The 27,786-nt window shown below is 36.2% G+C and overlaps 1 protein-coding gene across 1 annotated transcript in view; it reads left to right on the top strand.

Moving 5' to 3' along the window:
* Positions 1-27,786, top strand: part of rdgB (retinal degeneration B) — a 47,667-nt gene that overhangs the window by 10,164 nt on the left and 9,717 nt on the right. Inside the window, 6 exon segments of the mRNA XM_089095290.1 lie at positions 984-1,417; positions 1,419-1,758; positions 1,761-1,915; positions 12,629-12,848; positions 22,612-22,777; positions 24,754-24,944. Coding sequence (XP_088951416.1) covers positions 984-1,417; positions 1,419-1,758; positions 1,761-1,915; positions 12,629-12,848; positions 22,612-22,777; positions 24,754-24,944 — 1,506 coding nt within the window.

Here is a 27,786-nt window from a genome sequence, read left to right as displayed (position 1 = left end):
AATAAATATGATTGTTGGTATTACGATTTGTATGCTTAATCCGTTTATAGTGTTCAAGAGACCTCTAATTTAAATAAATTGTATTTTTTATAATTTTTATAGACAGTGTAATATATTAGACTTTTGGCACGGGTTTAGCATGGGAAGTAACCCGGCCGTGTATCGTCAGTGTGTTCACAAGAAGCAATGCACTTTTGTCAAATACAGCCTGGACCCAAAGACTTAGCATGGATCCACAAATCCTTTTGAAGTTTTATATTTCTTTGGTTCAGAAAAAAATTTCATAAATAAAAAAAATTCTCAAAAAATATTGTTTTACTAGTGAAAATTCTAAGCTGAAACACTTCAGTCGTAGAAAAAATGGACGTGTTTGCTGCAGGTGTTTGTGCTATTATTTTTTCTATATGACCCTGAAGACCCTGAGGTTGTCTTTCCCTCCTTTGACGGAAGAGAAAGACCTCGTCTGTCTCTTCATCTCTTCTCCTTTCCTTGTCTTTCTGTTTCTTCCTGATCCCTAGTGAAAATATATTATTTAGTTGTATGTTATCAGTTATTATATTTATGATCATACGAGAGTTTAACAATTATATTGTGTTTAATGATTTTACTTTTTTATGGCATTAATCGCATTAATTTTTAGCAATATTATTTCTAAATAGTTTACCGATTTTAGTTTTAATGATAAAGCAAATATTCATATAGAATATGTGAAGATGCATTATGTGTAAAATTGCGTAATATGCTTACTAATTTTGGCAGTTTTTATTTCGAGTCTTTCAAACATTTGATGCAGCGCGAATCATAGAGTATGTTTCCCTTATATATTTTTTTTCTATTTTTATTAGATATATTATATATATTTGTCGCTTTATTTCTCTGCGTTATTCTGTTTAACAATAGCGTAGCGTTACCGTAATCGTTTTTTTTTTGTACATGGCCGAATAATCTTCCAATATAATTACAATTGCTTATTATCCTTACAGGTACAGTTCTGGATGGATGTGTAGATGCCTCTTCTCGTCAGTCGGATATTGCAACTTTTCGTGCCTCTCTTGACACGGTCGCGAGGCAACATTATTCTTCAGCATGTGGACGCTTAGCTGTGAGATTAATTCCTTGTCCACAGCCTGCTGCATCAGCCCTGGCAGTTATTTCATCATTATCTACTGTTCCTGGAGATCCTGGATCTGTACAACAAAAAATACCAGTTGGCGCTTTGCCAGTTTTGGCTGTTCAAACACCGTCATATATTGAGTGTGTTCGGAACACTGTGATTGCTGCAAATAATGTGTACAGGCAGTTCGGACAAACTTCAGTTAATTTTGATGGTAGTGTTGAAATTGTGGCTGATTGTATGGGCTCTGTTCTGGCTTATGATGCCATATCTGGCTTAAAAATAGAAGAAAAACTTGAATTTGTCGGTGAATAGCCTGTTTCTGCTAGGCTCTCCCCTAGGACTTGTTTTAGCCTCGAGGAAGCTTTGCCGTAATAAACCAAGTGATATATCAAAGCCAACTTGCTCTCAAGTTTTTAATTTGTTTCATACCACTGACCCTTTAGCTGTTAGACTTGAGCCAATTATATCTGCACGTTTTACAAGTACTGCCCCCTTTGGTGTGCCGAGATACCAAAAATTTCCGCTTGGAGATGGAAAGCCTTACCATTTACTGGAATTTCTTCAAAGTCACGCGGACCAACTGGGTGAAGAGAATGGAGATAATTTCCGTCACATAATGGCAAGTTAGATCTCCAAATTGTTAGTTCTTTGACAAGAAGATGGTGGGGAGTGAAGAGACTTGATTATAGCCTTTATCGCCCAGATGGTCTGGGAAGCTTTCCTTCTGAAGCATTGCCACATTTATTCCATGCTTCCTATTGGGAGAGTTATGATCTGGCCGCATTTATTCTTAGACAGGTAAAACCAAATATTTCTCATCTTTTGTTGTGTTGAATTAGGATGGAATTCATTAGAACTCCTTTTTTTATTAGAAAAGATCTCAATTAAATATCTTATTTTTCAATTCAATTTTGATTTTAAATTTCATTGACAATTCAATTTTGCTCATTTTAGATTTACGAATTTTTGAATTATGTTGTGTTTTTTGTTTGGTTGTCTTTTCTAGCTCGTGAAATTTTATTCCTTCTTCTCCTTCTTTCTTCATTTTTGTTTTAAATTCCATAGAAATATGAATTTTAGGAATTGTACTAGGGCCATGCTTCGGTCGTCTTTTTTTTAGCTTAAGAACTCCATTCTTTGTTTCATCTCATTTATTATATATATATATATATATATATATATATATATATATATATATATATATATATATATATATATATATATATATATATATATATATATATATATATATATATATATATATATATATATATATATATATATATATATATATATATATATATATATATATATATAAAAAATAACTTCCTAACAACACAAAAAAAATAAAAAAAAAAAAAAAAAAAAAAAAAAAAAAAAAAAACAAATAAAAATTTATAAAATAATACATTATAAAAAAAAAATTATAAAAATATAAAAACAATAAATAATTTATAAATAAAAACATCTCTCTCTCTCTCTCTCTCTCTCTCTCTCTCTCTCTCTCTCTCTCTCTCTCTCTCTCTCTCTCTCTCTCTCTCTCTCTCTCTCTCTCTCTCTCTCTCTCTCTCTCTCTCTCTCTCTCTCTCTCTCTCTCTCTCTCTCTCTCTCTCTCTCTCTCTCTCTCTCTCTCTCTCTCTCTCTCTCTCTCTCTCTATATATATCTCTCTCTATCTCTCTCTCTCTCTCTCTCTCTCTCTCTCTCTCTCTCTCTCTCTCTCTCTCTCTCTCTCTCTCTCTCTCTCTCTCTCTCTCTCTCTCTCTCTCTCTCTCTCTCTCTCTCTCTCTCTCTCTCTCTCTCTCTCTCTCTCTCTCTCTCTCTCTCTCTCTCTCTCTCTCTCTCTCTCTCTCTCTCTCTCTCTCTCTCTCTCTCTCTCTCTCTCTCTCTCTCTCTCTCTCTCTCTCTCTCTCTCTCTCTCTCTCTCTCTCTCTCTCTCTCTCTCTCTCTCTCTCTCTCTCTCTCTCTCTCTCTCTCTCTCTCTCTCTCTCTCTCTCTCTCTCTCTCTCTCTCTCTCTCTCTCTCTCTCTCTCTCTCTCTCTCTCTCTCTCTCTCTCTCTCTCTCTCTCTCTCTCTCTCTCTCTCTCTCTCTCTCTCTCTCTCTCTCTCTCTCTCTCTCTCTCTCTCTCTCTCTCTCTCTCTCTCTCTCTCTCTCTCTCTCTCTCTCTCTCTCTCTCTCTCTCTCTCTCTCTCTCTCTCTCTCTCTCTCTATATATATAATAACTTAGGTTCAATATGTGTTCCAAATCATTGTTGGCAAGGTGCCAAAAATGATAATCCCCCTTAGATTTGATGAAAAGAAAAATTTACTTATTTTGTGGCACCTGTAGATTTTGAAAATTCTTTTTGTGGTATTTTCATTGGAAATGAATTTTTTATGGTATTTATGAAAAAAAAAAATTGCCCTCACAGATTACCCAACTTATTCCTAAACCCGAAATTTACAAAAATACCAGATATTTCGGTTACATATGCAGCGACCGTTTATCAGTAGTAAAACTAAACTAAAACAATTTAAAACAAAAGTTTATATACGAAATCAAATAAAACTACATATTGTTTAATTCTCTACCGTAATTCTTATCAAAGAAAAGGCGGAAGCTAGCCTCTTTGACTTTCTTGGATTTCTATCACTGTTATCATCATCACTGTCTACTAAAAGGATTTTATCCTATTTGAACTTTTATTTATCGTCATGGAAAGGCAGTGTGGTCTTCAAAATTATCTACGTCATATTTATGGGGATGGTTCGACAAAAAATGTTTATAAATATATAAACACTCCGAAAATAAAATGCAAATGTTATAAACCAGTAGGATTTTCTTCTACAATGTAAGAAGATGAGAATTGTGCTACCTTCACTAAAATTCAATTTACATTTGGGCACTTTCAAGGAAGAAAAGTTTGAACGAAGCTTACATTTCAAGACTTTAAATCACATTAGTAAGGATAAGAGTAAAAAAGAGCTTTAATATTGAGAGATAAACTTTCAATGGAAAATCTCATTTCAAAAAAGGTTAGTGTAAGTGTCTTCTGTTTTATTCAACAAACAGAAAAAAATCACTTCAATCATGACTTTCGCCTTTCAAGAGAAGGATTGCTAAAAAGGTTTTCAAAATTATCAACAAATAATTCGGTAATACCTTCGTCAATTCTTGGACCAGGCGTGGTTAATTTTTCATCCAGAACTTTAACGATACAAGAACAATCAGTGCTTGAAAAGGGTAGAAGATATTATCCCGCAGAAGATATTATCTCTTCAATAGAAGCATCTTTGCATAAAAACGCAAACCTAATAAAATATATTAGCTTAGTAAGAGCATCCAGCTTGAAAACGTTTTCTAATTTTGTATTGAGGCCGGGATATCCTATTACGAACATCGAAAACATGGTAATTATAAAAAACTTAAGAAAGTAAGGTTCAGTTATCACTACAAAATCGGATTAGAGTAAAACTTTAGTTGTGATGAATATTGAGAACAGCGAATAAGAATTAATGAGTTTACTAAATTATGAAAAAACACGCTAGAAGCTATCGTATAATACAACAGACTCTTTTACAAATAGGTTTAAGTACGAATTAGAGTGTTTAAAGTATGATGGAAAAATAACACAGCAGCTTTATTACAAAATCTTGCCACCCAGTTCCTTGCGCGCTAAATTATAAGGACTTCCGAAAAGTTATAAGCTTGACCTATCATTACGACTAATTGTGTCAAGTACAAGGCCACCAACAAGTGTTTTGAGCAAATGGTTAGTGTCAATCTGTAAACTACTTTTGTCTACACAAATTTGGTAAATTAAGAATTCTTCGAATTTGGTTGAAAAACTGAAAAAAGTAGAAATTTCTTCAAAAGTTCTTTGCTTTCAAGCTTCTACATTGTATCAATGTACACAAATATTGATGTAGAAGCAGCCGAAACTCTTCTAGAAAGGAAGCTGTTAAGAAATTTGTACCATATGTACCCGGGCGAAGTGAAAAACTCAAAAGAATTTTACAGAGTCATAGTACAGAGGTAGCTTTAGAGAGTCGCAACGTCTTAGGCAGTTTTAAGTAGTACAAAGGATTTAGCTTGGTTGGGCCAGTAAAGTCGGATCTAAAGGATCCCACGTACTAGTGGAAGCTCATATGTGGAACGTACAACCCATAACTTTGAAATGAGGCTATTACAGCATCAAGATTCTATTTGTTTTGCTTTAAAGCAATACTCTAAGCCTGAAGATTTTACTTTAGCCGTTTCAGAACATATTTTTAATTTTCCAGATCATTTTATTTTATTCGATAATGTCTCTTTGATTTCTAGGGATCAGGGTTTAAAGCAAAAATTTTCGTGAAACTCTTGAAAAAAATAACACCTTAATCAAGAACATAGATTTGAGTCGGAACACAGGTGAACTTGGGCTTAATTCTATCTACGGTAATTTACTAAGACCAGATAGAGTAAATTTCAATTCACCCAATGTAGTTGACATCTGTCCAAGTGTTATATCATTGAACACTAATGAACCCAATCCAAGAAGATGAAAGAGACTAGCTTCCGCATTTCCTTTGAAAAGAATTAGAGAATTAAACAATATGTAGTTTTATTTCATTTCGTATATAAACTATTGTTTTAAATTGTTTGAGTTTAGTTCTATTTCTAATGATGGTCACCGCATATGTGACCGAAATTTCTGGTATTTTTGTGAATTTCTATCACTGCTATCATCATCACTGTCTATTAAAAGGATTTTATCCCTATTTTGAACTTTTATTTATCGCCTGAAATTTTGAAAAATTTATTGCTTTTACTTAGGTTTTTGATAAAGAATCTACTGATTATTGAAAAAAATTTAATTAAAATTTTGATAAGAAAGGAGAAAAAGAGAGTGAAGCAATTGTAGAGGCATTTGCTTGATTCGTCTATGAAACAAGTTAATTAACATGATTAATGACACAAATGCTGGTGGAGGGGGAGTTTAAAAACGTTTTGGTTTTAAGAAGGGCAGAGGATTTTAAAAAAATATATACAGGTTTTCACACTAAAGTTGATAATTGAGAAGTGTCTGAATCATCAGTCCCCTTTAGTTCTCAGTTTTGTAGATTATGAACAGGCGTTAGATTCAGCTGTGTTAGGCGTTAGGCAGTGTTGAAAGATTGAGGATGATATGTTCGATGATTCTAAAAAGAATTTTCTTCTGTTTCTGTTCTTCTGTAAGACTGTTTTAGGTACCCGTTTGACTTACCGTATATCATACTAATGGCTGTACAAAAAATGTGATACGATCCGATTTTCCTGTTAGTTAGGTCTTCCCACGCCGGCTGGCGCATAAGGCGACAAGGGTGCCTCTCCATGACGACCTCTCTTGCACTTTTGACCAAAGTTCTTCGAGCGACGATCTCAAAAGCGCAGTATTAACAGTCCTGACATTCCAAAAAGCAAGACGAAAAGGTTCATTCGCTTTCAAAAATCGTGTCCGGGGGAGGTCAGTGGTCGTTACCAGAGAAATGAAATTAGGTCCGAGGCTTTTCGTTGTCGTTTCGAAAATTATCCAAAATTTTTACAGGGATAGGGGATTAGCCTATCGTCCAACCCTCCTTCTTTTCTGGCTTGGGACAAGCTGCTCGCCGAGCCCGATTTTCCTGGGCTGTGATAAAAAAAAAAGTTAAGATGGCTAGACTACGTTTTTATATGAGAGATTAAATAAAAAAAACAAGTTTTTTTTAACTGAAAGTAAGGAGCGACATTAAAACTTAAAACGAACAGAAATTATTCCGTATATGAAAGGGGCTGTCCCCTCCTCAACGCCTCGCTCTTTACGCTAAAGTTTTTATTGTTTAAAAAAAATAGAGTTGTGAGAAAGTCAAACTTTAGCGTAAAGAGCAAGTCGTTGAGGAGGGGACAGCCCCTTTCATATACGGAATAATTTCTGTTCGTTTTAAGTTTTAATGTCGCTCCTTACTTTCAGTTAAAAAACTTGTTTTTTTTGTTTATTTAATTTTTGAACGTTTTTGAATAAATGCTGGTTTTGATCTTGGCTCACAGTACATGAATAATTAAAACAAAATTTTCATATTAATTTACTTTTATTTGGTTAAATGGCTTTCTCGAAACTAGTTCCATTTTATTTACGAAGGTTTTTATTAGTAATAAATATACGTAACTTACGAATTAAGTTACGTAAGGAACTTCTATATTCATATATTTTTTAATACGTATATTAGGGGGTTCGCCCCCTAGACAATACCTCGCTTTGTACTCTAAAGTTCGAATTTTGTTCCAATTCTTCAAAAATGACCCCTTAACCACAAAGGCCGTTAATTAGAATAAATAGCTCTTATGAAAGTACTAAAAAATATCTGGCTTAAAGAGTTAGTTATTGACTAGGGGGTGAACCCAATCATATATGTAATATTTTCTGTTCGTTTAAGGTTTTGATGTTGCTGCTGTTGCAGTTGAAAAATTTTTTTTTTTATATTTAATTTCTGATCTTTTTTTAAATAATGCTGGGAAGTCCGGCATCCCCTTCATAGCAATGTCCCTTCGCCCATGAAAACTTCCCTCATGGAAAGATCCTCCTACATAACCCCCGACCCCAGGCACGTACGCAGGAATTTGCTTCGGGGGGGCCAAAGTGTTTCGGGGGGCCAAATCCTTCAAACCCATTATTCTGTGAGAAAAATCAGAAAATTATGGGAAAATGAAAAAAAATCGTGAGATTTTGGGGGTCCCGGGCCCGGAGGCCCCCCCTTCCTGCGTACGTCCCTGCCCTAACCCCCCCCCCCCCACTACCGGGAAAAATCTCCCCTGAAAACGTCTGTACTGTATACTTCCCAATAACCAATGCTATATGTTAACATTGGGTAAAGTTCATAACTTTCAGCTCTCCTCCCGGGAACTTTGGGGGATTAAGTCATCCTAAAAGACATACTTATACTATTTTCGAACATGCTGAACAAAATGGCTGTCTCAAAATTTTGATCAGGTGACTTTGGGAAAACAATGAGCGTGGGAGGGGGCCTAGTTGCCCTCCATTTTTTTTTGGTCACTTAAAAAGGGCACTAGAACTTTTAATTTCCATTACAATGAGCCCTCCCAAGATCTTCTAGGACCACTGGGTCGATACGATCACCCCTGGGAAAAAAAAATAAACACGCACCCGTGATCTTTCTTCTGGCAAAAAAATGCAAAATTCCACATTTTTGTAGATAGGAGCTTGAAACCTCTACAATAGGGTTCTCTAAGACGCGGAATATGACGCTGTGCTTTTCATTAAGGTTCTATAACTTTTAGGGGGTCTTTCCCCCTTTTTTCGAAAATCAGCCAAATTTTCAAAGGCGCGTAACTTTTGATGGGTAGCACTAAACTTGATGAAAGTTATATATTTGAAATCAGCATTGAAATCTGATTTTCCAATCGAATGAGCCCTTTTGGAAACGACAACGCTTTCTATAAACACCTTATATGCCCCCATTGCATAAATTACAACCCTTACCCTAAGGTCTGTTAGGTTGGTTGTCATCCTCTAAGACCGAATTTCCAGAACTTTCAACTACGTTAAACAACATGGCTATCTCAAAATTTTGAGTGGATGTGTTTGGGGAAATGATGGGCGTGAGAGGGGCGTTAGTCGCCTTCCAATCACTTTCGACTATAAAAAGGGCACAAGTCACTCCAATTTGCAATTGAATGACACTTTTACGAAGTTTCTACAACAACTTCTTTGCCTATTTCTAAAGGAGTTATATAATGAAATACACACTGCGCCAACACCAATTATATATTTCCCAAAAGCTTAACTTAACATCCATGACCTGAGGGCCGAGGGGGAGTGTTTCCCTCTTTACTTAGTCCCCGTTTCTTTGCTCAGTCTCGAGTGTCCCCGTTCTTTATTTAGGCAGCGCGATCGTGCTGCCTATGATTTATACAACAACTTTCTATATAAACCTCATATGCCCCCAGGGCATAACTTACAACCCTTGTACTGAGGGCTCTGAGGGGGTTATCATCCTAAAAGACCTAATTTCCAGAACGTTCAACTACGTTGAACAAAATGAATATTTCAAAATTTTGATTGGATGTGTTTTGGAAAATGATGGGCGTGAGAGGGACGTTAGTCGCTATCCAATCACTTTAAATTATTGAAAAAGGCACTATTCCTTACAAAATCTAATTAACTAAGCCGTTATGACGTTCTTATGACGGCGAGCTTAAAGAAAGGTTTAAATACTCCAGGGCATAACTTAAGACTTTTGACGTTAGAGCTGTGGGGGAGGGGTTGTCATCCTTAAATATGTAATTTTCAAGACTTTCAACTACGTTGAATAAAATGGCTATCTAAAAATTTCGATTGGATGTGTTTGGGGAAAAGGTGGTTGTGAGAGGGGGGTTAGTTGCCCTCAAATCACTTTCGACTATTAAAAAGGGTACTAGCCCTTTGAATTTCAAATCGATTGAGTTCTTTTAAGTTTCTATGTCAAAACTTTCAATAAAAACCTTATATACCCCCAGGACATAAATTACAACCCTTGCCCTGAGGGTTGTGGGGGAGTGTCCTCCTCAAAAATATATTTTCTATCTGGAAATCAACTATGCTGAACAAAATGGTTATCTCAAAAATTTTTATTGGATGTGTTTGGTGGAATGATGGACGTGGGGAGGCGGGGGGCTAATTGCCCTCCAATCACTTTCGACTATTAAAAAGGGCACTAGCCCTTTAAATTTCCAATCGAATGAGCTTTTTTTTGAAGTTTCTACGCCTTCTTTAAAAACCTTATATGCCCCCAGGGCATAACTTAAAACTCTAACCCTGAGGGCTGTGGGGGAGTGTCCTCCTCAAAAACATATTTTCTATCCGGAAATCAACTACGCTGAACAAAATGTCTATCTCAAAATTTTGATTGGATGTGTTTGGGGAAATGGTGGGCGTGCGGGGGGGCTAGTTGCCATGCAATAACGTTCCAATATTAACAATGGCACTAGCTATTTGAATTTCCAATCGATTAAGCCTGTTTTGAAGTTTCTGCGACAACGCTTTCAATAAAAAACCTTATATGCCCCCAGGGCATATAAGGTTTTATAAGGCATATAAGGGCATATAAGATAGCCATTGTCCTCCTCAAAAATATATATAATATATATATATATACATATATATATATATATATATATATATATATATATATATATATATATATATATATATATATATATATATATATATATATATATATATATATATATATATATATATATATATATATATATATATATATATATATATATATATATATATACATATATGTGTGTGTGTGTGTGTGTGTGTGTGTGTGTGTTTTGTATATTTATACGGCAGTTTGTTCATAGAGGTGGGTATTGACAAGTTTGGGCCGAGCCTCCTACTCTTTGAAAATTCATTGCCTGTTGTCTTTTCTTTTTTCTTTTTTTTTCTTTTTGTGTCAAAATCTAAAGGATTCAACGTCCAATAAAAAATAAGACTACAGTAAGAATTTGGTCTGAAATAGTGTCACCCTTTTCACACTTGAACTTCACTTCAGTTATCGAGTTTAACAATAAGTACCCTTAAAGTACCATAAAGGGTACAATAAGTACCCTTTTAATAATCTGATAAAGTCACATAAGGCTTAAGTTGTTACTGAAGTCTGAACTGATAAGGTTCTTATAGTTTACCTATCAATAAATTTGCTATTAATGGAAGATTTGTTTGGATGGTAAATTAGTTGTGATTGCAAAATCTTTCCAAGTTAAGATTCCTGTTTATGGATTCTCTTAGGTGAGTGAGCTAATACAATTGCCTTGGAGACTGAAAAAATTTAGGTTTGCAAAAGAGATAAAGAGAAAACTCTGTTTTGCAGGGGGAAGGGAAAGGAGAGGACCTACGTATGGGTCATTTAACTGTTTATTGGATATTTCAACAGAGAATAAGTTTAAACACATGTTTTTGATTTTCAGTTTGGAGGGGAGGGGCCTATTTATGAGCAAAATTTCAATATATAGACCTTGAACAAGTTGCTTTTCCTTTTTTGTTTTAACAAAATAATATTTCAACTAATTTGACATTCAATTTCCTTACTTCGGATCATTTCCAACGCTTTGAAATTGTTGACTCATCAACTTGTAAGGTGTTTTCCAAATTATGTTGACATAGGTCTTGATCAAGCAGTTCCTCCAATTCTTGGTGTTCAGACATTTTATGGGCAAGAGGGTAAAGAGAGGGCTCTTTGCCCCCAAGTTCAAAATTATTATTTTTGAAGTGTCGATTCCAGTCTCAACATGTTGCATATGACACAGCTGTTTTACCTTAAGTCTCAACGAGAATCCTGTTTACTTCGGCTAGAAATTCCTACAGATGTCCTCGCAAATATACGTTATTTGACGCAAAACTAGAGATTTCAGAACCACTAAAACGAATTAATTTTCACTATAATGAAAAACCATGCACTGAACTTCGACATTGTATACAGTACTCCCTAGCAATGACGTCACCACTTGAAATGATGGAAATCAAGCTTTTTTTCAGCAAATAATTGTACAAAAGAAAAAAAAATCTAAAGGTAAAAATAACGGAGTGAGAAATCCGTGATTTTTGGATTTTTTAAGTGCATGATGGATTTTTTATTATGCGAAAAGTAGCTTTTTCAATGTATAAATTTGGCTGAGCATGTATATAATAAATATATTGAATATAATATGCATATATATTCAAACTACTGTATGAAATGACTCATCTATTTGATTCAATGCTCATAATGAAAGCTTCGACCTTCTTCAAAAATCTGATGATTTTTGAACCCTTCTACACAGTAAAGCTTCTATACTCTATTTCGACGAATATGTTTTCTGGGTCTCTAGTCCCGTCCCCCTTTAAGAAAAATTATGCCCATATTTCTGAATTTCTTGTCCAACCTCGAAGCATTATAGCTGTTACTGCGAATGTCCGAAATCTGGTTAATTTCTGATTCACCGGTGAATGTCCAAAATTTCTTTTTCTCTGCTTTGATTCAATTAGCTTTGTGAATCAGCTTTTCCACTATTATGCAAGTTTTGATTGTAAAGGTTAAAGTTAGATTAGGTTAGGTTGGCTTAGGTTAAATTAGTTATAAATCTCAAAAATGGGTTAAAAGCCTAACATGTCGCCATCAAACCTTGCGTAAAACTGGAAAAGTTGACTGGCAACGCTGACTAAATCCAAGCAGAAAAAAAAAGATATTTCGGACATTCACCGGAGAATATCGACATTTACCAATTTTGGACGTTTGGCTATAAATATCAGAAATGGGTTAAAAACCTAAGCTAACCTAACCCAACCAATTCTAATCTAACTTAACCTAACCTGTCATCCTCAAACCTTGCTTTAAATTAAAAAGTTGACTGGCAACACTGACTTAAACCAAGGAGAAAAAAAGGTATTTCGGACATTCACCGGTGAATGTCGACACTTACCAATTTCGGACATTCACGGTCACATAGGTTTATGTTATTATTATTTAATAAAAATTCGGTCTTTTAAAGATTTCTCGCGGAGAAGTGAACTCCTCAGACGAGGGTGGGCACAGTGACAGTGTTTTCACACCAACAGATCCATGTGAAAAATGGCTTCGTAAGCGAACTTCAGTAAAACTGAAGAATGTTGGAGCCAATCATCGTGGCAATGATATTATTCTCAAAGAAGGTATGCCTCAGATTGTGATAGCAAGATTTATGTATGGGCCACTCGACTTCGCACTAACTGGTAAGTACCTGATTTTTTCTACTTTCCATTGTCTGCTCTAACAGAACTAGTTTTCTTTTCAAAAATAAAATTTACGCAAAAAGAATGTTTCGCTTTTGTTGAAAGTTTCGCTTGTAAGTTATTGTAATCGTTATCACAACATTCATGAACTTCCTTGATTTTTATTTGAAATAGATTTTAAACTCACTAGGAAATTCTACGGAATGTAAACCCGGGAGAATGTTCTTAGAAAATGAATTTTTCGGCACGCTTGTTAGGAATAATCTTTACTAACAAGTGGCTCCCGGTCAATTTCATAAATACCTTTTCAAAGTCGGAAATTATTTGCAATTGTGAGGGAGCAACATGGATATCTTCTCGCAGTTGAGAGATTTTTATTAGTAATAAGATATATTCTTGAAGCAGGAATAACTAAAATATACTTCTAAAATAAAAATCTATATGAAATAAGACTGACTTACACCGAATGAACTTGGTTTTAATTTTCAGGCCCGTTTGGGTACCCAGAGTCCCAGATCCTCAACAGTTCCTGTAATATGTTGATGGTCCTCTCTAAGATGTTGTTGTTTCTTGTTTGTTTGTTTGTTTTTTTTTTTTTTTTTTTTTTTTTTTTTTTTTTTTTTTTTTTTTTTTAACACTTCTTAAAGGGAGTGCTCAAAGGGAGGGTTAGTAGAGAAATGTATGTTTAATCTTACATTATTCCTCCTAACCTACATTGCAGTGGCGTTCATCCCTTTGAGAGCAGCTCAGTAAACGGCCTATAGCAATTATCTCAAAAACGTCTTTACTAAGCTATTATCAGAGGAGGGGATAAGCGGGGCGGTACATGTTCAACCGCACTCTGATCCTCCAGATTTTCATTGGTATTTTGGTGTTTGTCGGCAGCTTTGAGAAATTTTTGTACTCCTATGTGAAACGGACTCTTTTATATAGTGCTAGTTTGGTTAATGCTAATGAAATAAAATAAAATAGGATGAATATATAATAGTTTAGAAGCGAATTTGGGCTATATATTTGCCCATTAGGGGTGGGGGTAAAACATAGCATATATGATTACGTAACCTAACCTAACCGAACCTAGATACTCCCCCCTAAACCCCAAAAAACAACAGTTTAAATATCGTATACGCAATAAAAACCTTGCTATACATTGTATTACTCTATAGTGGTGTCTTGAATTATCCCATCAAAACGGTTTTTTTGTGACTGGTTTCCATTGCAGTATATTAAAGAGTCCGTTTAACATAGGAGTACCGAAATTTTTTGTGAAACATAGTAAACATAGAACAGAAGATCAAATGGAAAGACGAAAGACTAGACCTCAAGTGACAGTAATAGGTTACAGCAATAATAATAATAACTTATTTCTAACCCACTACTACAGTAGTGTAAAACAGTGGAGTATAAAAACGATAGATAAACCAAAAAGTACAAAAAAAACTGAGATTCAAGATCATGAAAATTGACTTATGGCTTACGGCTAATTGACTTACGTTAATGTCTGACAGCATTTTGCTTGCTACTGCAGCTTTTCCATAAATGTTTTTACTTTTATAACTTTAATAAATCAAATAATATTAACATTTTGATTACTAAATATCAGTATATGTATATTAAACTGACAATGCTCATTCATTTGTATTTTTTCAGTAAAGTGCAAATTTTGTTCTGGCCTTGGGAAGGCATAGGTGTTTTGCGCCCAACTTATGTTAATTTCTGCTCGGTTTGAATTTGGCTCGCTTATTTATTGTAATTTCTGTTCGATTTGGGTTTCATTTATTTATCGATGCTGATTTGTGGTAGTTTCACACTTGGTAGATTATTTAATTTTATTTTTGCTCTTTGTTTGTTTAATGGAGTTCTTTACTTTTCTTTGAGAAACTTATTGTGTAGAAAAAGCTTTTTAAATTAATTTCTGTTCGTTTTATATTGACATGGTCTTTTCAGGGAAAAAGAAAATAATACTTTAAATCTTTTCGGTTTTTTAAGACTTTATAGTTTGGCCTGCGATTTGTATGCCGGGAAAAATATCCAGCAATTTTTAACAGCATACACACTTTTAAAAACCTGGACACAAATAGTACTGTTTAATTTAGTTTCATAACTCCCTTAATTGACCTGAAATAGAAAACTTGACACCATTTTCAAAAAAATCTGATTATTTTCTTTAATAGCTTGGATACACTTACGTTATTTTGATATGATCAAATTTTAAGAGCAGAAGTAGCCCCGAAAGTTTGAACATAATACCCTCAGTCGTTCCTTGGATACTGTTGAGATGCCTTATTGGGAATAAGCATTATCACAGTGCATTTTGGTTTAATCTTAAGGTAACATTTAGTTTTTAAACATAATGGACAAAGGGGAGGGTGAGAGTGGAAGGGGGACTAGTTGCCCTCCAATCACTTTTGACTATTAAAAAGGGCATCATCCCTTTCTATTTTTAATCGAATTAGCCCCTTTCGAAGTTCCCACGACAACCCCTTCGATACGAAGTGCCCTGGTCTAAACAACGACAACAACAAAAAATAATGCATTATACCCACATCGATCTTTACTATAAAAATGTCAAGCCTTCCAATCCCTTTCGACTATTAAAAAGGGCACTAGGCCTTTCGATTTCCAATCGAATGAGCACTTTTGGAAACGACAACGCTTTCTATAAACACCTTATATGCCCACAGGGCATAAATTACAACTGTTACCCTAAGGTCATTCTCAAAGACCTAATTTCCAGAACTTTCTACTACGTTGAACAAAATGACTATCCAAAAATTTTGATTGGATGTGTTTGGAGGAATGGTGGGCGTGAGAGGGAGGTTAGTTACGCTCCAGTCACTTTCGACTATTACAAAGGGCACTAGCCTTCTCAATTTTGAAGTGAATGAAACCCTTTTGAAGTTTTACAACAACTCTATCTATAAAATCTTATATGTCCCCAGTGCATAAACTACAACCTTCGCCCTTGGGGCTCTCGAGGGTTTGTCATCCTTAGATACATAATTTCCAGAAATTTCAACTCTGTTTAACAAAATTGCTATCTCTAAACTTTGATTGTATGTTTTTGGGGAAATGGTGGGCGTAAGAGGGGGGTTAATTACTCTCAACTCACTTTCGACTATTAAAAAGAACAATTTACATTTCCAATCAAATGACCCCTTTTTGGAATTTCTATATCAACTTTCGATATAAACTTTAATGCCCCCAGGGCATAACTTACAACCCCGTGCACTGAGGGCTCTGAGGGGGTTATCATCCTAAAAGACCTAATTTCGAGAACTTTCAACTACGTTGAACAAAATGGATATCTCAAAATTTTGATTTGATGCGTTTTGGATAACGATAGGTGTGAGAGGGGTTTTAGATACTCTCGAGTCACTTTAAGATGCTAAAAAGGGCATTTGCCCTTCCAATGTCAATTGGACGATGCCCCTTTGAAACTTCAATTACAATGTTTACCATAAAAACTTGATGTGCCCCCAGGGCATATTTTACGACCCTTACCCTGAGGGCTGTGGGGTTATCATCCTTAAAGACCTAATTTCCAAAACTTTCAACTACGTTGAATAAAATGGTTATGTAAAAAATTTGATTGGATGTGTTTGGGTAAAAGTTGGGCGTGAGAGGGGGGGGGGGGGTAGTTGCCCTCAAATCACTTTCGACTATTAAAAAGGGTACTATCCCTTTGAATTTTAAATCAAATGAGCCCTTTGTCAAGTTTCTATAAAAACGATTTCCATAAAAACATTATATGACCCCAGGACATAACTTAAAATCATTGCACTGAGGGTTGTGGGGGATTGTCTGGCGAAAAGGGGGGCTTAAGAGGGGGGTCAGTTGCCCTCAAGTAACTTTCAAATACTAAAAAGGGTACTAGCGCTTTGAATTTCAAATCGAATGAGCCCTTTTTCAAGTTTCTACGACAAAGATTTCAGTAAAAAGCTTATCTCTATGTGTATGTATGTGTATTATCTCTATGTGTGTCGTATCTATGTCTGTGTCGTCTCTGTGTGTGTCTTGTCTCTGTTTGTGTGTCGTTTCTGTGTGTTTGTCGTCTCTGTGTGTGTGTCGTCTCTGTATATGTCACGTCTTTGTGTGTTTGTCGTCTCTCTGTCTCTATGTTTTGTGTCGTCTCTATGTGTGTGTCGTCTCTCTGTGTGTGTCGTCTCTGTATGTTTTTTGTCTCTTTGTGTGTGTCGTCTCTGTGTGTGTGTCATCTCTCTGTGTGTGTCGTCTCTGTGTGTGTGTCGTCTCTGTGTGAGTGTCGTCTCTTTGTGTGTGTCGTCTCTGTGTGTGTGTCGTCTCTGTGTGTCTGTATTCTCTGTGTGTGTTTCGTCTCTGTGTGTTTGTCGTCTGTTTGTGTTTGTGTCGTCTCTGTGTGTTTGTTGTCTCTGTGTGTGTGTCGTCTCTGTGTGTGTGTCGTCTCTAGTTTATGTTAGGTTAGCTTAGGGGGGTTAGTTGCCCTGAAATCACTTTCGACTATGAAAGAGGTTACTATCCCTTTGAATTTTAAGTTGAATGAGCCCTTTTTCAAGTTTCTACGACAACGATTTCAATAAAAACCTTCTATGCCTTCAGGGCAAAACTTACAAAACTTGCCCTTAGGGTTGTGGGGGATTGTACTCCTCAAAAATGTATTTTCTATCTGGAAATCAACTATGCTAAACAAAAAAGCTATCTCAAAATTTTCATTGGATGTGTTTGGGGGAATGATGGGTGTGGGGGGGGGGTAGTTGCCCTCCAATCACTTTGACGATTAAAAAGGGCACTAGCCATTTGAATTTCCAATCGAAAGAGCTTTTTTGAAGTTTCTACGACAATTCCTTCTTTAAAAACCTTATATGCCCCCAGGGCATAACTTAAAACCCTTTCCCTGAGGGTTTTGGGGGAATGTCCTCCTCAAAAACATATTTTGTATGTGGAAATCAACTACGCTGAACAAAATGGCTATACCAAAACTTTCATTGGATGTGTTTGGGGGAATGATGGGCGGGGGGGGGGGTCTAATTGCCCTCCAATCACTTTCGACTATTAAAATGGGTACTATACCTTTCAATTTCCAATCGAATGAGCCTGTTTTGAAGTTTCTACGACAATGCCTTCTATAAAAACCTTATATAACCCCAGGGCATAACTTAAAACCCTTGCCCTGAAGGTTGTGGGGGAGCGTCCTCCTTAAAAACATATTTTCTATCTGGAAATCAACTACTCTTAACGAAATGGCTATCTCAAACTTTTGATTGGGTGTGGTTGGGGGACTGATGGGCGTGGGGGGGGGCTATTTACACTCCACTCACTTTCGACTATTAAAAAGGGTACAAGCCACTCCAATTTCCAATCGAATGAGCCCTTTTCGAAGTTTCTATGACAACTCCTTCGATACGAAGTACGCGGGTATGGAGAAAAAAACCAAATACATTGTGCCCACATCGTTCTTTATTAGGCAGCGCTAGCGCGCTGTGTATGATTGATTGGATAGGTTTGGAGAAAAGATGGGCATGAGAGGGGTTTAGTTGCCTTCAAATCACAATAGAATATTAAAAAGGGCAGTAGCCCTTTGAATTTCCAATCGAATGAGCCTGTTTTGAAGTTTCTACGACATTGCCTTCTATAAAAACCTTGTATGCCCCCAGGGCATAACTTAAAACCCTTGCCTTGAGCGTTGTGGGGGATTGTACTCCTCAAAAACATATTTTCTATCTGGAAATCAACTACGTTGAACAAAATGGCTTTCTAAAATATTGATTGGATGTGTTTGGAGAAAAGATGGGCGTGAGAGGTTGGTTAGTTGCCTTCAAATCACTTTTGACTATTAAAAAGGCACTAGTCCTTTGAATTTCCAATCGAATGAGCCCTTTTTCAAGTTTCTACGACAAAGATTTCAATAAAAACCTTATATAAACCCAGGGCATAACTTATAACCCTTACCCTTAAGACTGTGGGGGGAGTGTCCTGTTCAAAGGCATAATTTCCTGAACTTTGAACTGCGTGGAACAAAATGGCTATCTCAAAATCTTTATTGGATGTGTTTGGGGAAATGGTTGGCATCGAAGGGGTGTTAGTTGCCTTAATCACTTTCGACTATTAAATAGGGCACTAGCCATTTCAATTTCCAATCGAATGAGCCCTTTTTGAAGTTTCTACGACAACGCGTTATATAAATACCTTATATGCACCCAAATCAAAGTTGTTCCAAATCAAAGCTATCTCAAGGTTTTGATTAGATATGTTTGTGGAAAAGGTGGGCGTGAGAGGCGGGTTAGTTGCCCTCTAATCAATTTGGACTATTGAAAAGGGCACTAGCCCTTTGAATTTCCAATCGAATGTACTTTTTTTAAAGTTTCTAGGATAACGTCTTATATAAAAAAACTTACATGCCCCCAGGACCAAACTTACACCCTTGGTCCTATAGACTCGCCCCCCCGAGGACGTCCCTCAAAAACACAATTTATCTATTAAGTCCAACACTGCTGAACAAAATGTCTGTATTACCATATGGGTTGAGCATTCTCTAGAAAGTAGTGGGTATGGAAGGGGGGTTAGTCAACTTTAGGACGTTATCAACTATTAAAAAGGGCATTATCCAATCCAATTTTCAATTTACCGTGTCCTTTATAAAGTTTTTATTACTACCTCTTTCATGCGTAGTTTCCTGCTCTAAAGGAAAAAAATAATCAATAATACATTGTGCCAACATCGGTCTTATATACCCCCAGGACATAACTTAAAACCCTTGCCCTGAGGGTTGTGGGGGAGTGCTCTCCTCTTTACTTAGTCTTCGTTTCTTGTCTCGTTCTCGGGTGTCCCCGTTCTTTACTTAGGCAGCGCGATCGCGCTGCCTATGATTTATACAACAGCTTTCTATATAAACCTTATATTCCCCCAGGGCATAACTTATACCCCATGCACTGAGGGTTCTGAGGGGGTTATCATCCTAAAAGACCTAACTTCCAGAAGGTTCAACTATGTTGAACAAAATAGATATCTCAAAATTTTGATTGGATGTGTTTTGGAAAATGGTGGGCGTGAGAGGGGTGTTAGTCGCTATCCAATCACTTTCAACTATTAAAAAAGGCACTAGCCATTTCAATTTCCAATTGAATGAACTCTTTTGAAGTTTTTACGACAACGCTTTCAATAAAAGCCTTATATGCCCCCAGGGTATAACTTACAACCCTTGCCCTGAGGGCTGTGGGGTTGTCATCTTTAAAGACCTGATTTCCAAAACTTTCAACTATGTTGAATAAAATGGCTGTCTAAAAATTTTGATTGGATGTGTTTGGGGAAAAAGTGGGTGTGAGAGGGGGGTTAGTTGTCCTAAAATTGCTTTCGTCTAATAGATGAAGCGCTATCCCTATGATTTTGAAATCGAATTAGCCTATTTTTAAGTTTATTCGACAGAGATTTCAATAAAAAACCTTAAATGCCCCCAGAACATAACTTATAACCCTTACCCTGAAGGTTGTAGGTGATTATCCTCCTCGAAAGTATGTTTTCTATCTGGAAATCAACTACGCTGAAGAAAATGGCTATCTCAAAATTTTTATTGGATGTGTTTGGGGGAATGATGGGTTGCGGGGGGGGGGGGGCTAGTTACCCTCCAATCACTTTTGACTATTAAAAAGGGCACTGGCCCTTTGAATTTCCAATCGATTGAGCTTATTTTTGAAGTTTCTATTACAACGCCTTCTTTAAAATTCCTATATGCCCCCAGGGCATAACTTCAAACCCTTGTCCTGAGCGCTTTTGAGGAGTGTCCTCCTCAAAAAAATATTTACTACCTTGGAAATCAACTACGCTGAACAAAGTAGCTATTTCAAAATGTTGACTGGACGTGTTTGGGGGAATGATGGGGGGGGGGGGGGGGCTAGTTGCCCTCCAATCACTTTTGACTATTAAAAAGGGCACTATCCACTCCAATTTCCAATCGAATGAGCCTTTTCGAAGTTTTTACGACAAATCCTTCGATACCCCAACATGGCTATCTCAAAATTTTTATTGGATGTGTTTTGGGGAATGATGGGTGTGTGTGGGGGGGGGGGCTGGTTGCCCTCCAATCATTTTGGACTATTAAAAAGGGCACTGGCCCTTTGAATTTCCAATCGAATGAGCTTTTTTTTTGAAGTTTCTACGACAACGCCTTCTTTAAAAACCTTATATGTCCCCAGGGCATAACTTAAAACCCTAGCCCTGAGGGCTGTGGGGGAGTGTCCTCCTCAAAAACATATTTTTCATCTGGAAATCAACTACGCTGAACAAAATGGCAATCAAAAATTTTTGCTTGGCTGTGTTTGGGGAAATGATGGGCGTGGGGGGGGGGGCTAGTTGCCCTCCAATCACTTTCTACTATTAAAAAGGGTACTAGCCCTTTGAATTTCCAATCGAATGAGCCTCCTTTGAAGTTTCTACGACAACGCCTTCTATAAAAACCTTATATGTTCCAGGGCATAACTTAAAACCCTTGCCCTGAGGGTTGTGAGGGAGTGTCCTCCTCAAAAACATATTTTCTATCGTGAAATCAACTACGCTGGACAAAATGGCTATCTCAAAATTTTGATTGGATGTGTTTAGGGGAATGATGGGTGTAGGGGGGGGGGGCTAGTTGCCTTCCAATCACTTTCGACTGTTAAAAATTGCACTAGCCACTCCAATTTCCAATCGAATGAGCCCTTTTCGAAGTTTCTACGACAACTTCTTCGATACGAAGTGCCCGGGTATGGAGATCCAAAAAAAAAATACTTTGTGCCAACATTGTTCTTTACTTAGGCAGCGCTAGCGGGCTGCCTATGAAAGTGGGTAGAACCCGGGAAGATATAGGATTGAATAATCATAATATTTGATAATAGAATAATAATTTAATATTTTGCACAGAGCTTTCACTAGAACAGTGCCCTCTGGCAAAGTTTTCAAGTGGCTTCCCTGTTTACCATCCCAATATCATGGAATTATTAAAACTTACTGTCTCTGTTACTGTTACTGTCTGTTACTGTTCTGTGTTACTGTCTCTGTCACTAACAATCTTTGAGCAATCAATCCTGATGTTTAGTCTGGCGTCGAAAATCATCGGTGAGCGGAAAGAACAGTTATCAATAGTAATCATATAGTAATAATAGTAATCAATAATAATGTTAATACCCAACCTCCGAAAAGATAAGATAGAAGGGATACTTTACAAAGAAGGGGAGAAGAGGAAGAGAGAATGGTTGGGTATGTAACCCATTAATCGAAGTTGCGGAACAACACTAGCAACAATGCGTGGGAAATACAGAAAACACAGGAGAGCGGGTTGGGAGTTTCGTTCCCTTTTTTGATTGAACATCTTTGGGAAAACTAAAAATGAGGGCCTCACAACAGTGGGCTCCATAACCCTCTTATCTAGAAGAAATCTGCAAAATTTTTAGCAAGATGAAAATCTTGACGACACAAAAAATAAGTGATGTGCGTGAATAACATAAATTATGTTTGCATAAATAACATAAAAATACATAACTACATGCATATTATGCATCTAATCCCATGGTGTTTACATTTAAGATAAATTTACACGGAAGCACTTACACTGAGAGCCAATACAGGGTAATTTTGCTTCTATAATAACAAAGGGTATATCTTCTTACTAGATTTGGATCTCTTTCTTTTTCTTTACTGTTTTTTTTTCTTTACTTGATTCTTTACTGTTGTTTACGGATATAGGTTTATATATTCTGATCTCTTTTTGAACCATTCACTGCATTTTTCAAAGCTATTCTGTGATATATTTCAGGGGAAAAAGTGGATGTCTATATTCGAATATGCACTGCCGGAGGAGATCTTGGCGAATGGGCTCACATGGCCTCGGAAATTACCGACAAGTCTGGTCGCCTTCAGTATACAATACCTCCAAATAAGTCTCTTGGCCCTGGTATCCATCAAGTAAAATTTGTTGTAAGGTACGTTTCATGACTGCAGCTACCCCTTTGGTTTGGAGGAAATTTATCTCCTTCTTTACACTGATGTGATGTCGACTTTATTGTAACATTTTGATTTCTCTGCCTTTATGCTATATTAAATCAATTACTACAGCTCCTTTGAGGTGCTTTTGTAACTGCTTCCAGTCAACTATACAATGAGATAGGAACCCTACTTGCGGAACCTCCGCATAAAATGTGCCGCAAGGTGCCGGTTTCCGACCCTGAGGAGAGTTGCCGTTATCTTTACTATAATTAAGTCAGTTCATTGTCTGTTTTTAATATCATGAAGCAATGTAATATTATGTTATATCATTGAAATATTACTTTATGAAGCACTGATGTGTCAGAGAAAATATCCCTTGTTGCAGGATCTGCTGGTTCTACAATTCTGGTAATTACCATGTAGATCGTAATTCTTCGTTTGTCAAGAAAAGCAGTATATCATCAAGAAACGACGAGAATATTGCTTTAGGAAAGATCTTGAGATTTTTTGTGCACAGTTCTTTTTTCTTTTTTTGTACTTTCTTTTCTCTCTTATTTTCTATTCTCTCTATTCCCTCCACGACCCCGCCTGACTTAGACTACCATGACAAAATGGCTCAAACGCAACATACAACATATTGCTCGTGTTGGCTTATAGCAATATGCATGTAGAGGCCCAAGTTCGAGAAAACGTAGAAAGAAAACAATGGATGATTTTGAACTAAAAGAAATATTGAGAAAAATCCTAAACATTAGAGAGTTTTTCGGAGGAAGAGCTTAGAATTAGAGAGCTCTAGGAATTAGAGAGCTTAGGGGGGAGGAAGAGGTCAAGGATCCAATGGGAATAAAACAAGAGAATGAAATGGCAGAATCGAATGAACTACAACAGGCTATGGAAAAGTTGGGAGATATTGGATTTCGGGTTTGATTGGATAAGCTTGGGAAGGAATCTGATATTGGTCCTATCATCTTTAAAGAGGTTCTTGCATGCTATTCTTGCATATGTTGCATAAATATTAAACTCATGCCAACGGACACAGAGGTGGAAGAGACGAGGTGGGGAATCACGAGCCTCGACAGGATATTTTCTTGGGGGAGGGTGTTGATAAGTCCTACCAGAAGATTTGTTTTCAGTGATTTTAAGTATTAACGTTCCTCTTTTCCTGTTTCCTTAGAATGTTTCAATATATTTAAGCACACACGTATATATATATATATATATATATATATATATATATATATATATATATATATATATATATATATATATATATATATATATATATATATATATATATATATATATATATATATGTGTGTTTTTCAAAATAGTTGCCCGAAACTGTATTCAAAGAAGGATCAGCAGGGCAACGAACCTTTAATCACATTCGATGTTCCTCATATCATAGTGCCGATTTCCCTTTAAGAATAGGTTAGCAAATGGTTTTTGGCAATTACTTGAGACGTGTGAAAATGTCAGATTCGTCCTACAGGCGTATAGCAACGATGTTTATTGGTAAATTTTCGGTTTTCTCGATTAATTTGTCAGCTAAAGAAGGAACATACTATGCGCCTTTCAACGCTCTTTGCAAATATACTAATCACTTCCCTCCCAAATATGTACCAACTCCTCTACCGGCCCCGTTAAAGCCATATATAGCCCATCAGGCTGTATGCAAAACTTTGCCGATTTTGTTAGCTTTAATAAGTTTATGTTGTCATAAAAATCCAGCTAACTTTTATCAAAAAAAGGATATGTGCAGCTTTTAATGCTTGTTTTAAGGGGAAAATAGCTCTAATTGATTATTTTCGTGGAAACCCCGAGGTTCCTAGATCCAAAGCAATATTCACTTGAAATGTGCACCATGTTGAAAATCAATATAGCCATGAACCTCATTCATTAAAACTGGGGAGGGGGGACATCCCTACGAATATGTAATACGAAGTTTTCCTAGGTATTCCCTTTTTTACAGGGGAGATCACACATCTACTGGCCTGTCTCTTTGTATTCTACCACCCAAGACTCAAGCTGCCGTGTTCTCAATAGATGGTGCTTTCACAGCCAGTGTCTCTGTGACAGGAAAGGACCCCAAAGTCCGTGCAGGAGCTGTGGATGTTGCTCGTTATTGGCAGGAGCTTGGTTACTTAATCATCTATATTACTGGTATTTTTGTGCCGAAGGGCCTTTTTTTCATGGAAAAAAGAAACAAAATACTAGGCTAAACAGTTAATGTATGCTAAAAAATAAAGTAAAGAGTTGGAAAAACGCTATACAGAAAAAAGAAAAGAAAAAAACGAAATAAACTGACGTCTGATAGATTTTTTTTTTTTTTTTTTTTTTTTTTTTTTTTTTTTTTTTTTTTTTTGCATAAACCAAATCCAATATTGTATCAGTTCAGTTTTAGAGCAGTGCACTCGTATTAGGATTATATCTCAGTTTAAACCTGACACTGAAACCAGGAATTACCGTATGATCGTTGGGCAACGATGTAAGCAAGATTTTCGCAAAAGTGTTGGGGAATAGATTAGATAAGTGGCTAGAAAAATCACAGAAATTTATTGAAATACAAGCAGGATTTCGCGAAAATTATAGTACTATAGATCGAATTTTTATTTTAACCAGCCTAATTAGGAAATATACCAGGAAAAAAGAGGATAAGTTGTTTGTGGCCTTTTTGAACTTCAAAGGTGCTTTCGATAGTGTAAATAGGGAGATTCTTATGCATTATTTGATTAATTTAGGATTACCATGTCAGTTTGTTTGAATTTTAATACAATTGTATCTGACGGTTGTAGTGCGAGTTGGTAAGGAAAAATCTAGGAAAAAACTTAGCAGGCTAAAAGTGAAACATGATTGTACTTTGTCTCTGAACTTGTATTCGTTGTATATTAATGACATCGAAAACTATTAAAGGAAAAGGAAAGTAGGTAAATTGCAATTATTTGATAGAAAAAATGTCCACACTTCTGTACGCCGATGATATAGCTTTATTGGCAAATAGTAGAGAGAATCTGCTGCATGCATTAGAGTGTATAAAAATATTTTAAGGAACAGAGACTGGTTTTAAATCTAGAGAAGTCAGCAGTAATGGTTCTTGCAAGGGGAGCGAAGACATCCGAAGAAAATTTTAGTTACGGGAGGGGAGTTATAAAAGTAGTGAGAGGGCATGGTTACCTAGGCTGTAGACTTGTTTCAAATGGTAAGTGTACAAAAAAAATAGCTCTAATGCCAGGTAAAGGCAAAAGTTTAACTGGTATATTTTTAAAGAGTTGTATAAAGGATATGGGAGCAAAAGATATCAAGCTACAAAAGCGTATTTTTGGAAGTAGATTAGAACCCGCTATTCTTTATGGGGCAGAGATATGGGGATATGAAGGAGGGATGGAAATGGAGAGGATACAGCTACATTATAGTTAAAGATTAGTAGGGTTAGATAAAAATTTTAATAGCATTGTTTTAAAGGGTGACCTGGGTCTTTTTAGAATAAGAAATAAACGGTTAGTACGTATAGTAGGTTACTGGGAAAAAATTATTGCTATGCCAGATTATCGGTTGCCAAAAATGCTTTCAATGAAATGCTATTGGACAAAAGAAAAGATTCTTGGCCAGAGCAAATTAAGAGTATACTAGACAAATGTGGGCTATCAGGCTTGTAGAATGATGGCATTGGACCTCGGGTGGAAATAGGATTGATTGCAAAAGCTGTGGAAAAAGTGCTACAAGGTCAAGAGATCCAGGTTTGGCCCTTGGCATCACAGGTTTGGCCTTTGGCCTCGCAATCCCTTGGAATATACAGAAAAACAAAAACAAATATACAGAAAATCCCTTGGAATATACAGATTCTTATCAGAAAAATACAAAACTTAGTACTTTTGTAAAGAGGAATTTACTCCAGTGGACGTCTTGAAGGGCCACAAAGGGGGAAAAGTCTCCTTTGAAATCAGTATCTTTAGAAGGAAAACATTAGGATAGGCGGTGACTGGTCCAGCTTTGGTTTAGGGAAATGGTAGCTGCCATAGGGCAATGGTTGCAGATTTGTGTAGATCTCGCTGCACAGACTCGATACGGATTGATTTTTTTTACATTTATTGATAAAATTAAAATCGACGCCGTTATACGTAATTTCTATTCTTTTTTTTTTTTTTTTTCAATGCTCCAATTTTGACAGTTTCATTACAACATTTGCTCCAATTTCATTACAACCCATGGCATGTGTTTCGGGGATGTAGATAATAATAAGTATATGGAATCAGCACCATCTGGATTCTCTGAATGCATAGTCTTTTCACATTTTACGTTTTCTAGTAACGAAGAAGCCTGGGGAGAAGAAATATGTCTAAAATTTGGGCCCTATTTTAAAATGGGTTTTAACTGTAAGGGGGAATTTTATGCCGCTTGGGGGGAGAAGAAAGTAATTAGCGAGGGTTAGGGTACGGAGTGGTCCCTTCACTTGTTCGATGTGCGGGGAATCTGAAAATTTAGAACATTTTATGTTTTATTGTGAAGTACTGAAAGTACTTAGAACGGAAATTTTGGGAGGGATGTGATGCATAGAAGTTGTTTAGAAAATGTAATTGGAAGTAGTTGCAAAGTGGATATTAAAATTTGGGAAATTTTGGGAGTGTTGGGATGAGACATAGGGAGGGTTTTCTGTTGTATTTATAATATCCATGGCCCATGGGGCTTTTGTGAGAAATATCTGTATAGTGACAAAATGTTTGTGCATATATATCACAGTTCATATATAATCCAGTATGATCATTCTCTATCTCACCCATTATAAAAAGCCGGACATTTTATGGATATATATTTACGGATATATATATTTTTTATCGGATAACATATATATATTTATATATATATATATATATATATATATATATATATATATATATATATATATATATATATATATATATATATATATATATTGACTGTCTTTATGAAATTTCTATCCGTTATCTATCCGTTATGCGAGTGCTTTGGAGAACGTTTTTGCAGATAT

This window comes from Artemia sp. Qi Xiang Cuo, chromosome 10 (assembly GCF_049724085.1).
Source record: "Artemia sp. Qi Xiang Cuo chromosome 10, ASM4972408v1, whole genome shotgun sequence".
Taxonomy (NCBI): Eukaryota; Metazoa; Arthropoda; class Branchiopoda; order Anostraca; family Artemiidae; genus Artemia; species Artemia sp. Qi Xiang Cuo.
This window is presented reverse-complemented; position numbering and strand designations above follow the sequence as displayed.